Here is a 16,017-nt window from a genome sequence, read left to right as displayed (position 1 = left end):
ATGGTGGTTTCACCTCAAACTACTTTGGATTATTGTTTTATATTAACTGATTACTTTTTATTGTATTTTATGTGTTATACTGTTTAGCGATATATTAATATTATATGTATCTCAGGGATCATGTGTATTGTCACTGAAACCTAGCTGTGTAACATCTGTTACTGAGGTGGGGTTGGATCCCCTCAGTATTATTTTTATTATTATTTTTTACTAATAAATGACTATTTCTTAATCCCTGGTGCGCATTGTGTGCATTTTTTTTCTTGTTTTTCAGGGTGTATCCCCCCTTTCTTAGGGGGGATCACCTTGATCTGGGAGCTGCTTAGGGAGACGCTCCACACACGTGCAGCAAGGGGATTTTCCATTATTAATCATCTGTAGCACGAGCGCTGAATATCCTGTACTACCTACTTGTTTGATTTGTATAACAATTGTGTCAATCGCTTACATTTTTCCATTCGAATATGCCAATGCCATTGGCTCACTTTGGTCCTAGGACAACCAGGTATTGTATTATCTAATATTAAATATGTTATTGATGTTGAAACTGACCTTTCAAATGGTTTCCACCAATTGCATATAGACGATCATTCATTACAGCTAAAGCATGGATAGCTCTCTTTGTGTTCATATCTTGCTTTCGGGCCCAAACATCCATGACCGGGTCATAACAGTATAACCACTGGACGTATTCTCCATTGTGAACACCACCTGCAGATTACGCACATTTTTAGCAATGGCAACATTTTTATACATTACCATTGCACAATTCTCATAGTTTAATTATTCTTAGACAACACAAGGTGCAGATGAGACGAGGAGAATGTTGTGGACTTAAAAGCTCCTGTATTAAAACATTATTAAAGACTTTATGGTGTGTGCTAAAAAAAAGAAACGTAAAGGGCTGTTAAAAAATGTAGGGACAATTGAAGAAGACACCATTTTATTGGGCAACTTTTAGAAAAGCAGCAATGCAAGTGGCATTATTGAAGTCTACTTAGGAGATCTCTATTTCATATCGGCTCAGTTACACATGTAACCACTCTTATTGAAATGAGCCTGGTTAAGTCGTTAAAATGTCAACCAGGCTAACTCTGGCCTTCCAACGCATTTTAAAACTTTATGTAAACACCACATGTACGGACATACGTTTCCATGCTAGCAGCTATGCGTCTGAACAATAATACATAGCACTAATTCATTTATTTTTTTTGTATGGATGTTACACTCCATGCAAGTCGTACAGGCGGCTGGCATGAAAAATCTTGTGTCGATTTTAAAATATGTACAAGAATACAATTAAATAAATAAAGCTTCTACCTGTTTCCCTAATATGCAGAAGCAAAGATGGAAAAACTGATCAGTACAGGGTTATCCATACAATGACTATTATGCCTGGTGATGCAGTACTCATTTGTGATCGTGGGTCCAGTTAAACACATTTTGTGCTTACACATGTAAGATATATTTCAAGTGCTTCATTATTTGAAGAATAACTTCTGTACCATGCTCCTTGGTTGTCAACTAACTCACATGCGAGAGAGGATTTAGAAATGGATCAAGTGAGGCTGTAATTGTTATACGATAAATAGATCAACAAAACAATGGAGCACTAATGTACCATTACAAAAAGGAGTAATACAAGTCATAACTGAATCCAACTGGTAATGGTATTGTATATACTGTACCAGTTGCTACACAAGAATATAAAATACAGCCACCTGTTTGTGAACAGTAGAAGCCAGTTTTTGATAGATACACTGTCAGTACAACGTTAATGGTTTTAATGGTATATATCAAAGGGAGCTATTTGCTCCATTGATGGAGCAATCCTATTCATAAGTGTCCCCTTGTTCCTGCTCCGTATGTATGAAGCCTGTTATATTACAGTGCTAAGAAAAAGAGGTTAATACCACATGAGACCTGGCACATTTTATTGATGGTCAAAAAACAATCCACACATCGCTAACTGACGCAAGTAAAGCAAAACTGACAAAGCAAAGCACTTTGAGGCATTAACGCAAGAGTAAAACAACAACACGGTACAATTTGCATCATATTTGGAAAAGTACTTCAAATTTGCTCCACTTGTGAGGATTGATACATATCCCCCACAATCCCTTGCAGTACTGTCTGTGATGGTATAAGCTATTGCAAATGACATACCGGATGTGTATAGTCTCCCATTATGCACCGCTCCTGCATGAGCTGCCAAAGGCTGTGGTAAAGAGGATACGTAACGCCATTCATTAGTCTCAAGGTTATAGCACTCCACACTTGACAAGTAGCCTGTTTCATTCCTTCCACCAATTACGTATAAGTGCTTTTCCAGTCGGCATGCATAGAAACTAGCTCTCCTAGAAAAGAACAAAAAAAGAGAATCAGAAACACTGGGGTATATTACAATGAGATCATGTTCATAATAAATGTATCCCAGATAGACTGAAAATAGTTTATTGATGAGCCACAACACTTACAAATCTTAAAAACCTTACTGTACTTTAGGCAGCAGGGGGCATCTCTTAAATGAAAGGTCATAAGGTTAAAGACGCAGGGTGCTTTAAATGCGGAGGGATATGTATTACTTGTAATTGTATTCATCACAATACCACTGCTTTTAAATCTAATCATTCCAAGGAGAGATTCCCAATGAAGAGTTTTCTTTTATACATTTTGTACTAAATGTGTTGTTTATCTTTTAGGGTGTTGCTGTGGTCTACAATATGTAGGTAGGACCAAGCGCACTCTAAAATAACGCTTTGTAGGACATAGAGGGAATATCCTTAGAGGCCTGTTAACACATGGAGTCTGCAAACATTTTAAGCATAAACATAATATGAATGTGGAGAGACTTAAATTGATTGGTATATAACGTTATGTGTGATATGAGGAGAGGGGAGGTGACATTGACAGTTATAGAACATGGGGAGAAGGAGTGGCTCGGTGAGTAAAGACACTGACTGGCACTGAGTTTGAAGCAGGGGAACATGGTGGTGTCGGCTCCTTGTGACTTTGGGCAACTCACTTTATCTCCGTGCCTCAGGCACCTAAAAAAAAACCCATAGATTGTAAGCTCCACGGGGCAGGGACTGTGGGGGCTATGCACTAAGCTCAATGCTTTTGCGTCCGGATGAAATAAAAAAGCACGTCCGTTAAAAAGTGAGGCCGGAGACGCGATTCACTAAGGCCTTGAGCCCATTTTCTAACGTACGTGCTCAAAACAGCCACAGCGTACGTGTTGCTTTTTTTCCCCTGCTAGCATTCTTAAACTTCACGTACGCTAAGTGATAGAAAAAATAAGCCGCATGTAACATTTGCATGGAGATTCTGTATCTCCATGCAAGGCTGTTACAGGCGATCGTACACTAAATAAATACATTTTAATAATAGTGTACATGAGCAGGGGGTCTCCGGACCTGAACCGCATTGGTTTCAGGTCCGGGGGCCCCATACTTCAGGAGATACAGGCCCCATTATGGGGTGCCGGTATCCCCTGCACTTTCAAGCTCCCGCGTCACGTGACCGGGATATTTACATTCCGCAGAGGATACCGGCACCCCATAACGGGGCCTGTATCTCCTGAAGTAGGGGGTCCCCGAGGCTGAAACCAATGCGGTTCAGCTCTGGAGACCCCCTACACATCTACACTACTGTCAAAACACACATATCAATAAACAATAATTCCTTACCGTAGCGGCTATCTGCAATGGTAATGATGCTGCATTAATGTACATTTTAATAATAGAAGGGGGTCCCCTGAGCTGAACCGCATTGATTTCTGCCTCAGAGACCCCCTGCTTCCCGAGTTACAGGGCAATGTATGGGGCATCGGTGCCAGTGTCGCCGCCATCTTTATAGCGTCCAAGACGCGACGGGGACGCTATAAAGATGGCGGCGACACTGGCACCGATGCCCCAAACAGGGGCCTGTAAATCGGGAAGCAGGGGGTCTCTGAGGCAGAAATCAATGCGGTTCAGCTCAGGGGACCCCCTGCTCCCGCACACTATTAATAAAAATACATTAAAGCAGCTTCATTACCTGCAATGAAGGGGCTAAGGCACAATAGCATGTTTATTGGAGACAATTGACCCCAACAAACATAGCAATATACAATACACATCCCCCCGCCCCCTAACACATTCAACACAGTAATGAGCAAAATAACTATTATCCACATATGGATAATAGATTATTTGCCCATTATTAAACACATAAATCAGCATAATTAAATTGTGTTCTACTTACCCCCTGGCAATGATGGGCATCCCGTCACCCACCCTGCCCCCATTCATTTGTACAGTGGGATATATATATATATACATATATACATATACAGTGGGATATATATATATATACATATATCTACTATATATTTGTGAAAGCACTGTATGTTTGTCTGCATGGCCTGTGTCCCTAGGGGAAATCTCATTGGTCCCTTGGGCCGCCCGCCCCCGCACACCTCTCATTGGCCTGAGGCGGAGTGACGGCCCAAAACACACACACACACCACCCCCCCTTGCTCTCTGCGGCTCTCCCCTCACATAGACCGCTCCCCCAACTGACCATCCCCGAGAGCGCTCCCCACGGCTCTCACCATCCATAGGCCACTCCCTCACCCGGCGCTCTCCCTCACCCGCTCACCCCCCGCTCAACCCCCCCCCCTCCCGCTCACCCCCCCCACACACACACTCAGCACACTCTCTGCGGCTCTCCCCTCACACAGGGCGCTCCCCGTCCCCGAGGGCGCTCCTCCGGCTGTCTCCGCCTCTCCTCGCGAGAGGCACAGCACCTCCTCACCGGAGCGTGTCAGCCTCGCCGCGGAGGAGCCCGAGGTGGAGGAGGAGGGCGGCCGTGACCCGGAGGAAGAGGAGTGTGTCCCCTAACCACCAATGCCATCCACAAAATCAAATAGAAACTAAGCAACATAAATACATTTACCATCAATCAATTAATCAATTTCCTAAACCAATTACAATACAATCCAAATCAATTATACAATTCACTATTCAATTCCTAAAGCCAAACCATTGCCAAATAAATTCTAAGTCAAAGTAACCACCATCATTCAAATCTTACTAGCAGAAATAAACCATTAAAAATTACATTACACACACCAATGTATAAATAAAGCTGCTAAATACATTTGTAATACATGAAAAGAACATAAACATTAGCAAAACAATCAATTATTATTCCTGTATGTATATCCATATAGATAGATATACATAACATACAGGGGCAATAATAGAGCATAAAAAACAATGCATTTACATCCAAAAATCACATAGAATACACCCAATCAGTGTCCCTGAATGTATGTATGTCCATAGGGACATAGATCAATTCAGGGGCATTAAATGGAAATTAAAAAATAAAACACACGAATAAAAAATCAAAAAAGCCTGAAAAAGTTAAAATAATAAACTTTTCTTTTGTTTACATACCATTAGATGCCCACTCACCGAAATCCAGGGGACCCGGAAGCATTGGAACCAATCCAAAGGTAACCATAAAATAATAAACCCTTACAATCCACAACGGTGTCTTCTTTCTTCTATTTGTAATCCTTTCCGTCAGTCTTGGGGTCTTCTTTTCTTCTTTGGGGTCTTCTCCGTCTTCTTCCATCTTCTTACGTCACGCCCTTCTTATCTTCTTAGGAGGGGAGGTCTTCCCTCCTCGGCGTCTGGCTTCAAAATGAGACGACATAGGCTTTTATAGGCCTATGACGTCACATTTTGGTCAAATGTTTCTTACGGCCGAAAAACATGTGATTTTGGGGGGGAAAAAAATGATGACGTCATTTAAAGGCAATGACGCCAGCCAATCAGAATGGCTGAGCTTCAATTGCCTTTAAGATGACGTCATTAAAACAAAGATGGCCGGCGACATTTGTCTAGCTGCTGGTTTAATTGTAAGATGCAATGTGGTGATTTTCAGATTAAGATTTCATGTTTTTATGTATACATGTTTTATGTGTTTCATAATGGGCAAATAATCTATTATCCATATCTGGATAATAGTTATTTTGCACATTATTGTACTGTATGTGTTGGGGGGGAGGGGATTGATGTATTTAATGTATAGGTCAGGTTTATTTTTTTTACATACAGGGTTGGTTCCTTTTGGTCTGCGGGAAACCTCTGGAGACCACCTGAGGTCTCCTCGGGCTTTCCACGGTTACCAGGCTGGAGGTGTCCACGGGGGATACCTGGGGGGAAGAACCGGTCGCCCCACATCTGTTGGGGGCACCGCGGACCCGTAGGGACCACCCGTGGGCCCCCAGACCCCCGTGGGAACCACCCGAGGCCCCTCAGACACCTGTGGGTCAGACCCGGGGCCCCCCAGTCAGCCGCGGGCCTACCCGTTGAGACCCCATTGTGGCCCACGGTGACCCGTGGAGACCACCTGGTGGACCAAGCCACCTGGCGGGGACCACCCGTAGGCCTCCAGACCCATGTTTGAAACATGGTGCTGGGCTACTGTGAGGTCTACGGACACCCATCAGAGCCACCGGGGACTCCCGTGGGCCTGGGGTATTAACCCTGTATGTAAAATAATAAATCATGTATTTATGGGGGGGCACAGGGGGTGGGTTATGTATAGAATAAATATAATGATGTTTATTGTGGGGCTGTGTATTGTTTTTCTTGTGGGTACTGGGGGTGGGGGAAGGGGGTATTGGCCCCAGGGGTATGTGGGTAGGCCTCCCGCCTGGGTTAGTGGGTGAAGGTGGTTAGGCCTCACGGGATGGGTAGTGGGGGAGGGTATTTAGGCCTCCCGAGTGGTGGGTGAGGTTGGGTTAACCCCTTAGTGACTGTAGCGGTTAATGACCGCTAAAGTGATTAAGGGGTTAGGGGCTATTTTTATTCTTGTGTATGTTTTGCAGCACCGGAGGGACATGGGCAGGATGAAGATGAGGATGAAGACGGCCTTCATCGTGGGTGCTTGGAAAAGGTAAGTGTAATATATATATTTATTGTAATTTATATGTATTTAAAATGGGCAAATGCATTATTATCCATATGTGGATAATAGTAATTTGCCCATTACTGTATTGTATGTGTTAGGGGGGTGTATTTAGTTATAAATATTGTTTATTATTTTTGGAGGCACAACATTGGTACCACAGGCCAGCGGGTACCCCGGGACTCCCGCGGGTACCCCGGGACAGCCGGCGGGGACCCCCGGACTCCCACGGGGACCACCGCTTGGTGAGCCGGTGACCCCCGCGGGGTCAGCGGGGGACACCCGCGCGACCACCGCCCTTCCTCGGGGACCCACGCGGGGTCAGCCGGGGACACCCGCCGGCCTGTTGTATGGGTATTGCGCATGCAATAATGTAAACAAATAAATTTTTCTAAGTCCAGCTTTTTTTAGCGGCTGCCTTGAGCTGATGTGTTTTCTTGAACGCAACTTTCGGGTGCACTAAGGTTGCGTAGCTTAGTGCATCCCGCAGAAGGGCAGAATTGAACGCAAACAGGTTAATGAACGAGCAAAGTTGGACTTTGAAAAATTTCATGAAAAAAGTCAGTTTTAGAACGCAAAGTGCCTGTTTGCGTGTCTCTGTACATCGCGTTCAACGCAACATCACGTTCTAAGAGCACTTTGCGTTCTTAAAACGACTTATCGGAGCTTAGTGCATGATCCCCTGTGTCTGCAAAATGTCTCTGTAAAGCGCTACTTAAAACTAGCAGCGCTATACAAGAACAAACAATTATTATTATTATTATTTTTTATTATGTGTGATATGAGGAGGGAAGGGGCGGGGGTGAAATTGATTGGTATAGAACATGTTATGTGTGATAAGAGGGGGATGGGGGAAGGAAAAAAGTTTTTGATCCACATATTGTGTATTCTGTCCCATGTGGATTAAATGAGGATATTGCATCCTTTCTATAGTGGTAAATGGGTCTGTCTTTTTTTATACTTTTGTTTTTTTATGTGGTATAGTATTCAAATAGCAATCAAATCTTAAATATGTTTTAGTTTGTCCTACTCATTGAGATTTTTAAGTCAAGATTTTGCTCATTTACGTTGGTCATCTTATCTATTTTACTGTACTGCTTAAGTTCTATTTGTAATATCAGAAACAAACAAAGATATGGTGGGTAAAAAAGTAACAAAAACCCTCCACCATGCAGTGTATAGCAAATGCAAATACCACTTGTGGATACTTTTGCATGTTTAAGACAGGTCTGCAACCCTGCTTTTCCCCATTATCTGTTAGCATACAGTGCTTCCTCTGCACACACACACACACACACACACACACACACACACACACACACACACACACACACACACACACACACACACACACACACACACACACACACAATGTATATGTGTGTACATTTTTATAAATCTTTGCTGGCGTTTCTATTATTTTTCCTAATGAATTTCTATTAGGTTTCAGTTAGTAGGTATATAATATAGCTGGCTGCATAATAAATTATATCGTTTTATTGTTATTGCTATGTGCATACTAACACTCACATTTTAAAGATATTAAAATTAATATTAAAACTTACAATGTATTCAATATCAAAACAACTTCTTCTTATATACTGATTTTATTAGTCTTTTGCTGCCATACTTAGATTTTATATCCATATTGGAATTTGGGGATGGCTAAAGTGTCTAGTTGCCTTGGCAACAGTGTGGGTGTTTCTGGTTGTCAAGGCAACTATTTTGTATATTAGGTTAATGTTGGCCACATGAGAGCTATATTCCCTGACGAAGAGGTATTCTCCTCGAAATGCATAGGCGTAACTCTTTTGGCCTTTGCTGTGAGGTATCTTTTGTTGGAGGAGCAGAGCAGCCCAATAGGAAGAGATGGAGACGGTGTGACGTCATGACGCAAGCACATGGTGTAACAGGACCAGGTGCGTAGTTATAGCCCGGGCAAAGCCCGGCGCCCGCACTCTTGGGGGACCCGCTCTCCCCCTCTGTCGGCGGCACATTGCGGGGCCTGAGATGCAGGAAGGAAGCACAGAGGGAAATCCCTTCCTCCGCAGGTGGACGTGGCCTGGGTCAGGGGGCAGGGCCCTGAGATGCAGTAAAGCCTGGGACATAGTACAGCCAGCCGTGCTGAGTCGTGCTGAGCAGATGCACTTACCCCCTGCATCTGTCATCAGCGCGGCTTTAGCAGCCGCTTCCGCACGCCCCCAAAGCGCGCTCACTGCCTCGCCTGCCAGGACGCAAAAAAACTCCTGTTTGAGCAGGCGAGGCAGAGCAGGAGCGCGGATCAGTGCGGCCCGAGGCACCATGCCCGAGGCCTAAGAAGGACAGAGGGGAAATGTCTTCCTCTGCAGAGCCTCCATAGGTGGTGGCTTAGGTCAGGGGCGTAGATCAGGGGGCGGGGTCTTAAGTAGTGCAGCGTGGGGCTGGAGCTACAGTTTGAGAGACAGGCTGGGAAAGGGGAAAGGTGAGAAGGAGGGGAAGGGTTAAATCACGGGGGTAAAAACTGACATGACATGAAAAGGAAAGGATACAGGAGAGGGAAAAGAAAGACATGAGGGAGAGAGAGAGAGAGAGCACAGAGAGAGAGAGAGAGAGCAAAGAGAGAGAAAGAGAACAGAGAGAGAGCACAGAGAGAGAGAGAGCAAAGAGAGAGAAAGAGAACAGAGAGAAAGAGAGCAGAGAGAGAAAGAGAACAGAGAGAGAAAGAGAGCGAGCAAAGAGAGAGAGAGCAAAGAGAGAGAGAGCAAAGAGAGAGCGCAGAGAGAGAGCAAAGATAGAGAGAGAAAGAGCAAAGAGAGAGAACAGAGAGAGCAAAGAAAGGGAAAAGAGAGAGATAGCAGAGAGATCAAAGATAAAGAGCAAAGAGAGAGAGAGAGCAAAGAGAGAGAGAGAGAGAGCAAAGAGAAAGATAGAAAGCAAAGAGAGAGAGAGAGCAAAGAGAGAGAGAGAGCAGAGAGAGAGCAAAAAGAGAGAGAGCAAAGAAAGAAGAGAAAGAGCAGAGAGAGAGCAAAGAGAGAGAGAGAGAGAAGAGAGGGATCGAAAGAAAAAGAGAGAGCAAAGAGAAAGAGCAAAGAGAGAGAGAGAGCAAAGAGAGAGAGAGAGCAAAGAGAGAGCAGAGAGCAGAGAGCAAAGAGAGAGTGAGAGCAAAGAGAGAAAGCAGAGAGATCAAAGATAGAGAGCAAAGAGAGAGAGAGAGCAAAGAGAAAGATAGAGAGCAAAGAGAGATAGAGCGAGCAAAGACAGAGAGAGAGAGATAGAGAGAGCAAAGAGAGAAAAAAGAGAGAGCAGAGAGAGAGAGCAAAGAGAGAGAGCAAAAGAGAGAGAGCAAAGAAAGAAGAGAAAGAGCAGAGAGGGAGCAAAGAGAGAGCGAGAGAGAAAGGGGAGAGAGAGGGATCAAGAGAAAAAGAGAGATAGGGCAAAGAGAAAAGAGAGAGTGAGAAGAGAGAGAGAGATAGAGAGCAGAAAGAGAGAAAAAAGAGAGGGAGAGCAAAGCACGAGAGAGAGCGCAAAGAGAGGGACAGCAAAGAGAGGGACAGCAAAGAGAGGGACAGCAAAGAGAGGGACAGCAAAGAGAGAGCAAGGAGAGAGAGCAAAGAGAGAGAGAGAAAAAAGAGGGAGAGAGAAAAAAGAAAGAGCAAAGAGAGAGAGAGAGTGAGAGCAAAGAGAGAGAGAGAGACGAGAGAGCAAAGAGAGAGCGAGACATGAGGGGGAGAAAAGAGAGACACATGAGGGGGCCATGAATTTTTTTTGCCCAGAGGCCCGCACATGTCTAGCTACGCAACTGAGCAGGACTGGGGATTTTCCTGCACACCAAAGGCGCTCATATCTGCTAAGTACAACATTTAATGCTGATTTTCTACATTGCTTGTGAGTGCACCTGTATGTGCTCCTTTCATTTAAGTAAAAAAATACTACACTGTGGAGTTTGCGCTCTTGCTGTCCTTTTTTTTTATAATAGTTTCTATGGTGGATTTGGGTGAACTTCTCTATTGAACAAAGGAGCAGCACCTCCAGACTATTGGACTTATTGCTTTGCACCTTCTGTACTCCTGGAAAGAGTAATATTTATACAGTGTCACTCTAAGTACAATTTTATTGATCTTGTCACATGTGGCTTTATTGAGTCAAATATTTTATTCGTGTAAGGATATTAGTATTGGGCCTTTCCTTTTTCTGGTTTAGTGAACTAGTCATATGGGAACCTATATTAACCTGGGTGGTTATTACAGGCTTGTATTCCTTGTTCAAGTACAAATATGCATCACACTAAAACACTTATGTACTAAAAAATAGTGGTATTACAATCGTTTGCATTCATACTTGAATGGGCCGTGAGGTGCCTTATGTCCCCAGAAGGTTTGTCATGGCATACTAACCACGTAACCGGCTTTCATTAATTTGGGGACATTGAAGAAATTTTGCCTGTCCATATGACATACTGAAAGATGAAGCAGATCATTTAATGATAATAAATTATCTTGACATTCACCATCCTTATGGTCCTTCAAGGGTCATTGTTTCCAATTTACTAAAAGAACCACATCATCAAAAAATGTCTCCAATTGTCATTTTTTTCCCCCTTTTAAACTGCAAATAGTACAACTTTTAGGTGACTGGACAGAACATGGAAGTTGTACCCATCTCCTTAAAAGATTCAGGAATTGGTCAAAATTAGAGATGTGTGAACCTTTTTGCATTAAGGTTGCAAACCATCCACAATTGGCTCTTTTTTAGCTTGAGAGAAAGCTTTGGCTCATTCAGGTTTTGCAAGCAATCCACAATACATTAAGGAGAAATAATGTACCAATGTAAAAACTTTATGAGAACGCTTAAGAAAGGACCCTCCTGATGATTTAGTAAGAGTTACACACTGTTCCCTTTCTAGAAAGCAAGTTTGAGCTTGGTGCAGGGAGCCTATGATAAGCCTGTAGGATCCGTTTTTGTCTATTTTTCCCATACTGTATATTCTCCCTGCTAGTGTAGGTTGTGTGAGTACATCATAATTCAACAAGCATCCGAATCCCCCCATTAAACAATCATCCACCCCCCCCCCCAGAATACAAATAATGTACAGAATTTATAAAATAGGTGACACATGGCAGTAAAGCTATCCTACCTTTCCTGCATGGGCGGGAGCTGTATCCAGCTGTTAAACCTTGGATCGTAACGACTTACAAAGTTTGTACTGTGTTTTCCTGCCAAAGAGAAATAGGCTTTCAACTAGTGAATTACGGTCCCTCTCAATACAATATAAGGGTATATGTTAACCAGACATTGTACAGCATTGCTATACACATACAGTACAAGAAGTCAGGGTAGAATTACAAGTACATAATGCTTGAAAGTGTGACTGAGACCTTCAGGCTTGTAGTGAGAAATTCTGCCTCTACGTAATATGACGTAAGGGTCATTGAACTTACGAGCTGCAACAGGTGCAGGCACATTTCAGGACCTGCCCTATTTGGGTTCCATGAAGTGGTATGTAGACTAATCTTTTGGCCAAACTATGTAATTAAAAAACGCTGTTTTATTAAGGTGAAATTGTTCATTTATTTAATTTTAAAGGTCAAGATGTGCCCTCATATGTTTTTTCTTCTTTTGTTCATATTTATGCCTAGAAACAGTTAGTGCACTGAGCTCTTTATATACACTTGCAACTTTTTTTTATATTAAAAATGTTGGGTGTGAGAATGCACTATAATTTGTGAATCATGCACACCCAATACCAATAAGCACAAGGTTTTTATAATGCTATTCATCAGTTGTGGCCATGTTAGAATGTAGGTTGGCAACTTAACAAGATGTATTGGAGTTGCAACCGAGTGAAATTACTCAACTACTTTTGTATCATAATCAATTAAACATGTAATGGCTTTTTAATTTAAAACCTGCCAGCCTTATTCTGGACAGCAGAACAAAAATAACCCAAGAATATATAACACAAACTATATTTTTATGAATCATAGCTACAGATTTATGCAACAATTGTACAGCAAAAATTGTTCGATATAATGTATAAATAAAAAAATGTACTGCAAAGTTGTGTCAATTTTAAGAAGTGAACATGTATATAAAAAAGCATGCAAATATAATTCTAGGACCATAGGATTGGATATTTAAACCTTGAATTGGCCAAGTGATGGGAACATTAAAATGTAATTATGGCTCATAGACACACAGTTTCAATTTGTATGAGCTGAGTATTAAGAGTAAACTTTTATGCATTCTGCCCCCATCATCCTAATTGCTAAATAACCTTTGTTCACATGCTTCAGGTCCACTCTCTTTGTGTATAGAATGGGGCATCCACCATACAACCATGTCATAACGGCGGTGCTTGAAATCAGTTTAATATGTGTTTTAAGGGCTCACATTTATGCTTTGCCCTCAAGTCAACTTTTTTAAATATGAATGTATTTTGTACTTTCAGAATGACTCAGTCCAGCATTTGGATGCGCTGCAATTTAACATGGTCTGATAACTTCCTCATGTCTTTGGTCAGATTTAATTTAGTTATAATAAGATTTAAATGAAATATCTTGGGCTGATATTTCCCTGTATTGCCATCATTCTAGATGATAGATACTTGAGAAATAGATGAATAAACTATTACTGCAATTTAAGACTGATGCAAATACTGTATATGTTTAACCCTGGCGGGGATAAATAAAGGGTTTGTAAAAAGCAGGAGGATGATTTATAATTGAACGGATTAATCAAAAGGAGAAATAGGAAAGATGTTTGGTTTTATGTTCAAATGTGTTCTGCATTAATAATAATAATAATAATAATCTTTGTCCACTTTCAAAACTAGCTCTCAGACCTTAGACAAAAACTAGCTCTCAGACCTTAGACAAAATAGCCATGCTTGTAGCTACAGTTTTAGAACAAACATCTACCTTTCTCCTAGGTTACAACATAGGTAAATGTACAAAGATACCATAAAACGTGTGGGTTTAAGCATACAAGGTTTAAACAGTATTACTGTTATAAGTAATACACACAGGTTTAATACGAAGCTCTAAAATACAGTCACAGTGTACATGCTGTCTTACCATTAGGATTCCATTGGTCCTCTCCTCCTAGGACAAACAAGAAGTTCTCCACTTCCACCACACAATGATGGGCACTGTTGTATGGCATAACTGAAAAAGAAATACTTTAAGTGAGGCTGTGGTCAATTCATGCAAATACCTGAAACAGATATGAGAACATAAGAAATAGGTCTAATCAAAGTCTTCTTCTTTTTCTCTCTGTATCTGATCCATGTATATATAATGTACATAGTGGATTGTAAGCACACCTCAACTTAGCAACTGTCGTAAAAAAGCATGTGCACAATTTATAACAATAAAATCTAAAGATACTTCACCTAAACCAAATTGGAAAAAGAAGACCCAGCGCTGCAATGATGGTAGTCAAAAAGATTTGATTGGAACAGCCATAAACATCCCACGTTTCGGTCTCACTGTGAGACCTTCCTCAGGGTGGTGTGATTTATAGATAGGCAGCACATTTTAGCAACAAGAAAATCTGATCTCAACATCATAAAAATGGTTCGATAGAGCAGGGGAGTGCAAACTTTTCCTGCTGCACCCCCCTGTCCAGCTGGCCCCGGTAAGGCACCCGCCCCCCTACCTTTCATCCGTGTCAAATGATGCTGTGGGGTCATATGACATCATGTCACATGCCCCGCAGCGTCATTTGACGCATGTGAAGTCTGGTCACATGGCCCCATGTTGCCATGGCGACGCGTCACACAGCCGGCTGAAACAAGGTAAGTGGAGTGTTGCAGGGGCCTCACGCGATCCCCCGGAATTAAATTAAATGCCTTGGGGAAGAGTGCGGGGCCTTTGAAACCGCCCGCACCACCCCTCCCATCCCCCAGTTTGCGCACTTCTACGATAGAGGTTAGTACCATGTTAATCCATAGAATAGACAAAACAATAAGTAAGCTAGAAGTGATAATTAATGGTTAAAAACAGTTGTAAAGACAAACAGCAAAAGGATCGCTCAACCTACAGTATATATGTTCATAAAAAATGCATATAGAAGCTATGTGCAAAGTGGGGAAAGAGATTGCGAACACACAAATGATCCCTAGGATGGTATCCTGACGGAAGCACCCACAAATCAATGCACTCAAACCTTATTGCAAAAGGAGCATAAATATGCATAAATATGCTCAGAGATCTGTTGCCTCTATAATGTACAAACTTACACAATCCCTGCAAGCTCTACATCATATCATATATATATTTGTGTCAAAAGGAGTGATATTGGGTGTGACCAAATTACTACAACAAAAGACAAAAATTCTGAATGCTACATGCAATATGACAAAAATATATAGTTAAATACTTATCTGTATGTCTTCTCAGAAGTAAGGGTCATTTAGTTAAACTCTCTGGCCAAAGTGTTTTAAGCCTGCAGCCACGCCACGACCACTCTGCAGGTCCTAACATTAACTGTGAAAATTCTCATTTACCTTTGCAATGGAGGGAGAAATGTCTCCGTGGACCAGTGTTCCACAGGTGTATGAAAAACCTGCTACTTAAAAAGTGGGGAGGAGTGAGCTTAAACCCTGGGAGCAGGGGTTAGATAAGCCGCAGCGTCAATGCCCCCCCCCCCCCATATTTGTAGTTTTTTTTGTCTCAAAACCGACACACAAAAAAATCTACAAATATCTTCAGAATTGGAAAGTAAAAGGTGGGGGTGGGGGGCAGGGTCTTAAAAATCAGGGGACCACTATTAGCTCTGGTCTCACAGCAATGAAAAAAGGAAAAGTGATTGGGAATTACAATGTTGTTTTGTGAGGTGTCTGGACTATGCTAGAGAGAAGCAGGGCTGTATATTGGGATACCTCATTACTTAGTACATTTGCATTGAAGTAAAGGTACAATGTAAACATTTATTTATATAGCATAATTACACATGGATCCTATACCCAAGTTGAGTCCTGTATTTGATGTATCAAAAGTTTGCATGAGTTTAGACTCCCATGTTTTTCTTTATCTCTGTGTTCGGAAATACCTCTTGATAATTGTTGCTTTC

At 42.1% G+C, this 16,017-nt stretch overlaps 1 protein-coding gene across 3 annotated transcripts in view; it reads right to left on the bottom strand.

Moving 5' to 3' along the window:
* Positions 1 to 16,017, bottom strand: part of KLHL14 (kelch like family member 14) — a 110,023-nt gene that overhangs the window by 7,489 nt on the left and 86,517 nt on the right. For all 3 annotated transcript variants that reach the window (XM_075584668.1, XM_075584661.1, XM_075584675.1), the window contains exons 4-7: positions 14,019 to 14,108; positions 12,080 to 12,158; positions 2,167 to 2,357; positions 553 to 711 (exon numbers count right to left, since the gene is read on the bottom strand). In XM_075584668.1, coding sequence (XP_075440783.1) covers positions 553 to 711; positions 2,167 to 2,357; positions 12,080 to 12,158; positions 14,019 to 14,108 — 519 coding nt within the window. The remainder of the gene's footprint in view (positions 1 to 552; positions 712 to 2,166; positions 2,358 to 12,079; positions 12,159 to 14,018; positions 14,109 to 16,017) is intronic.

This window comes from Ascaphus truei, chromosome 2 (assembly GCF_040206685.1).
Source record: "Ascaphus truei isolate aAscTru1 chromosome 2, aAscTru1.hap1, whole genome shotgun sequence".
NCBI lineage: Eukaryota > Metazoa > Chordata > Amphibia > Anura > Ascaphidae > Ascaphus > Ascaphus truei.
The sequence above is the reverse complement of the archived record's forward strand: the minus strand, read 5'-3'. Positions and strand labels throughout refer to the sequence as shown.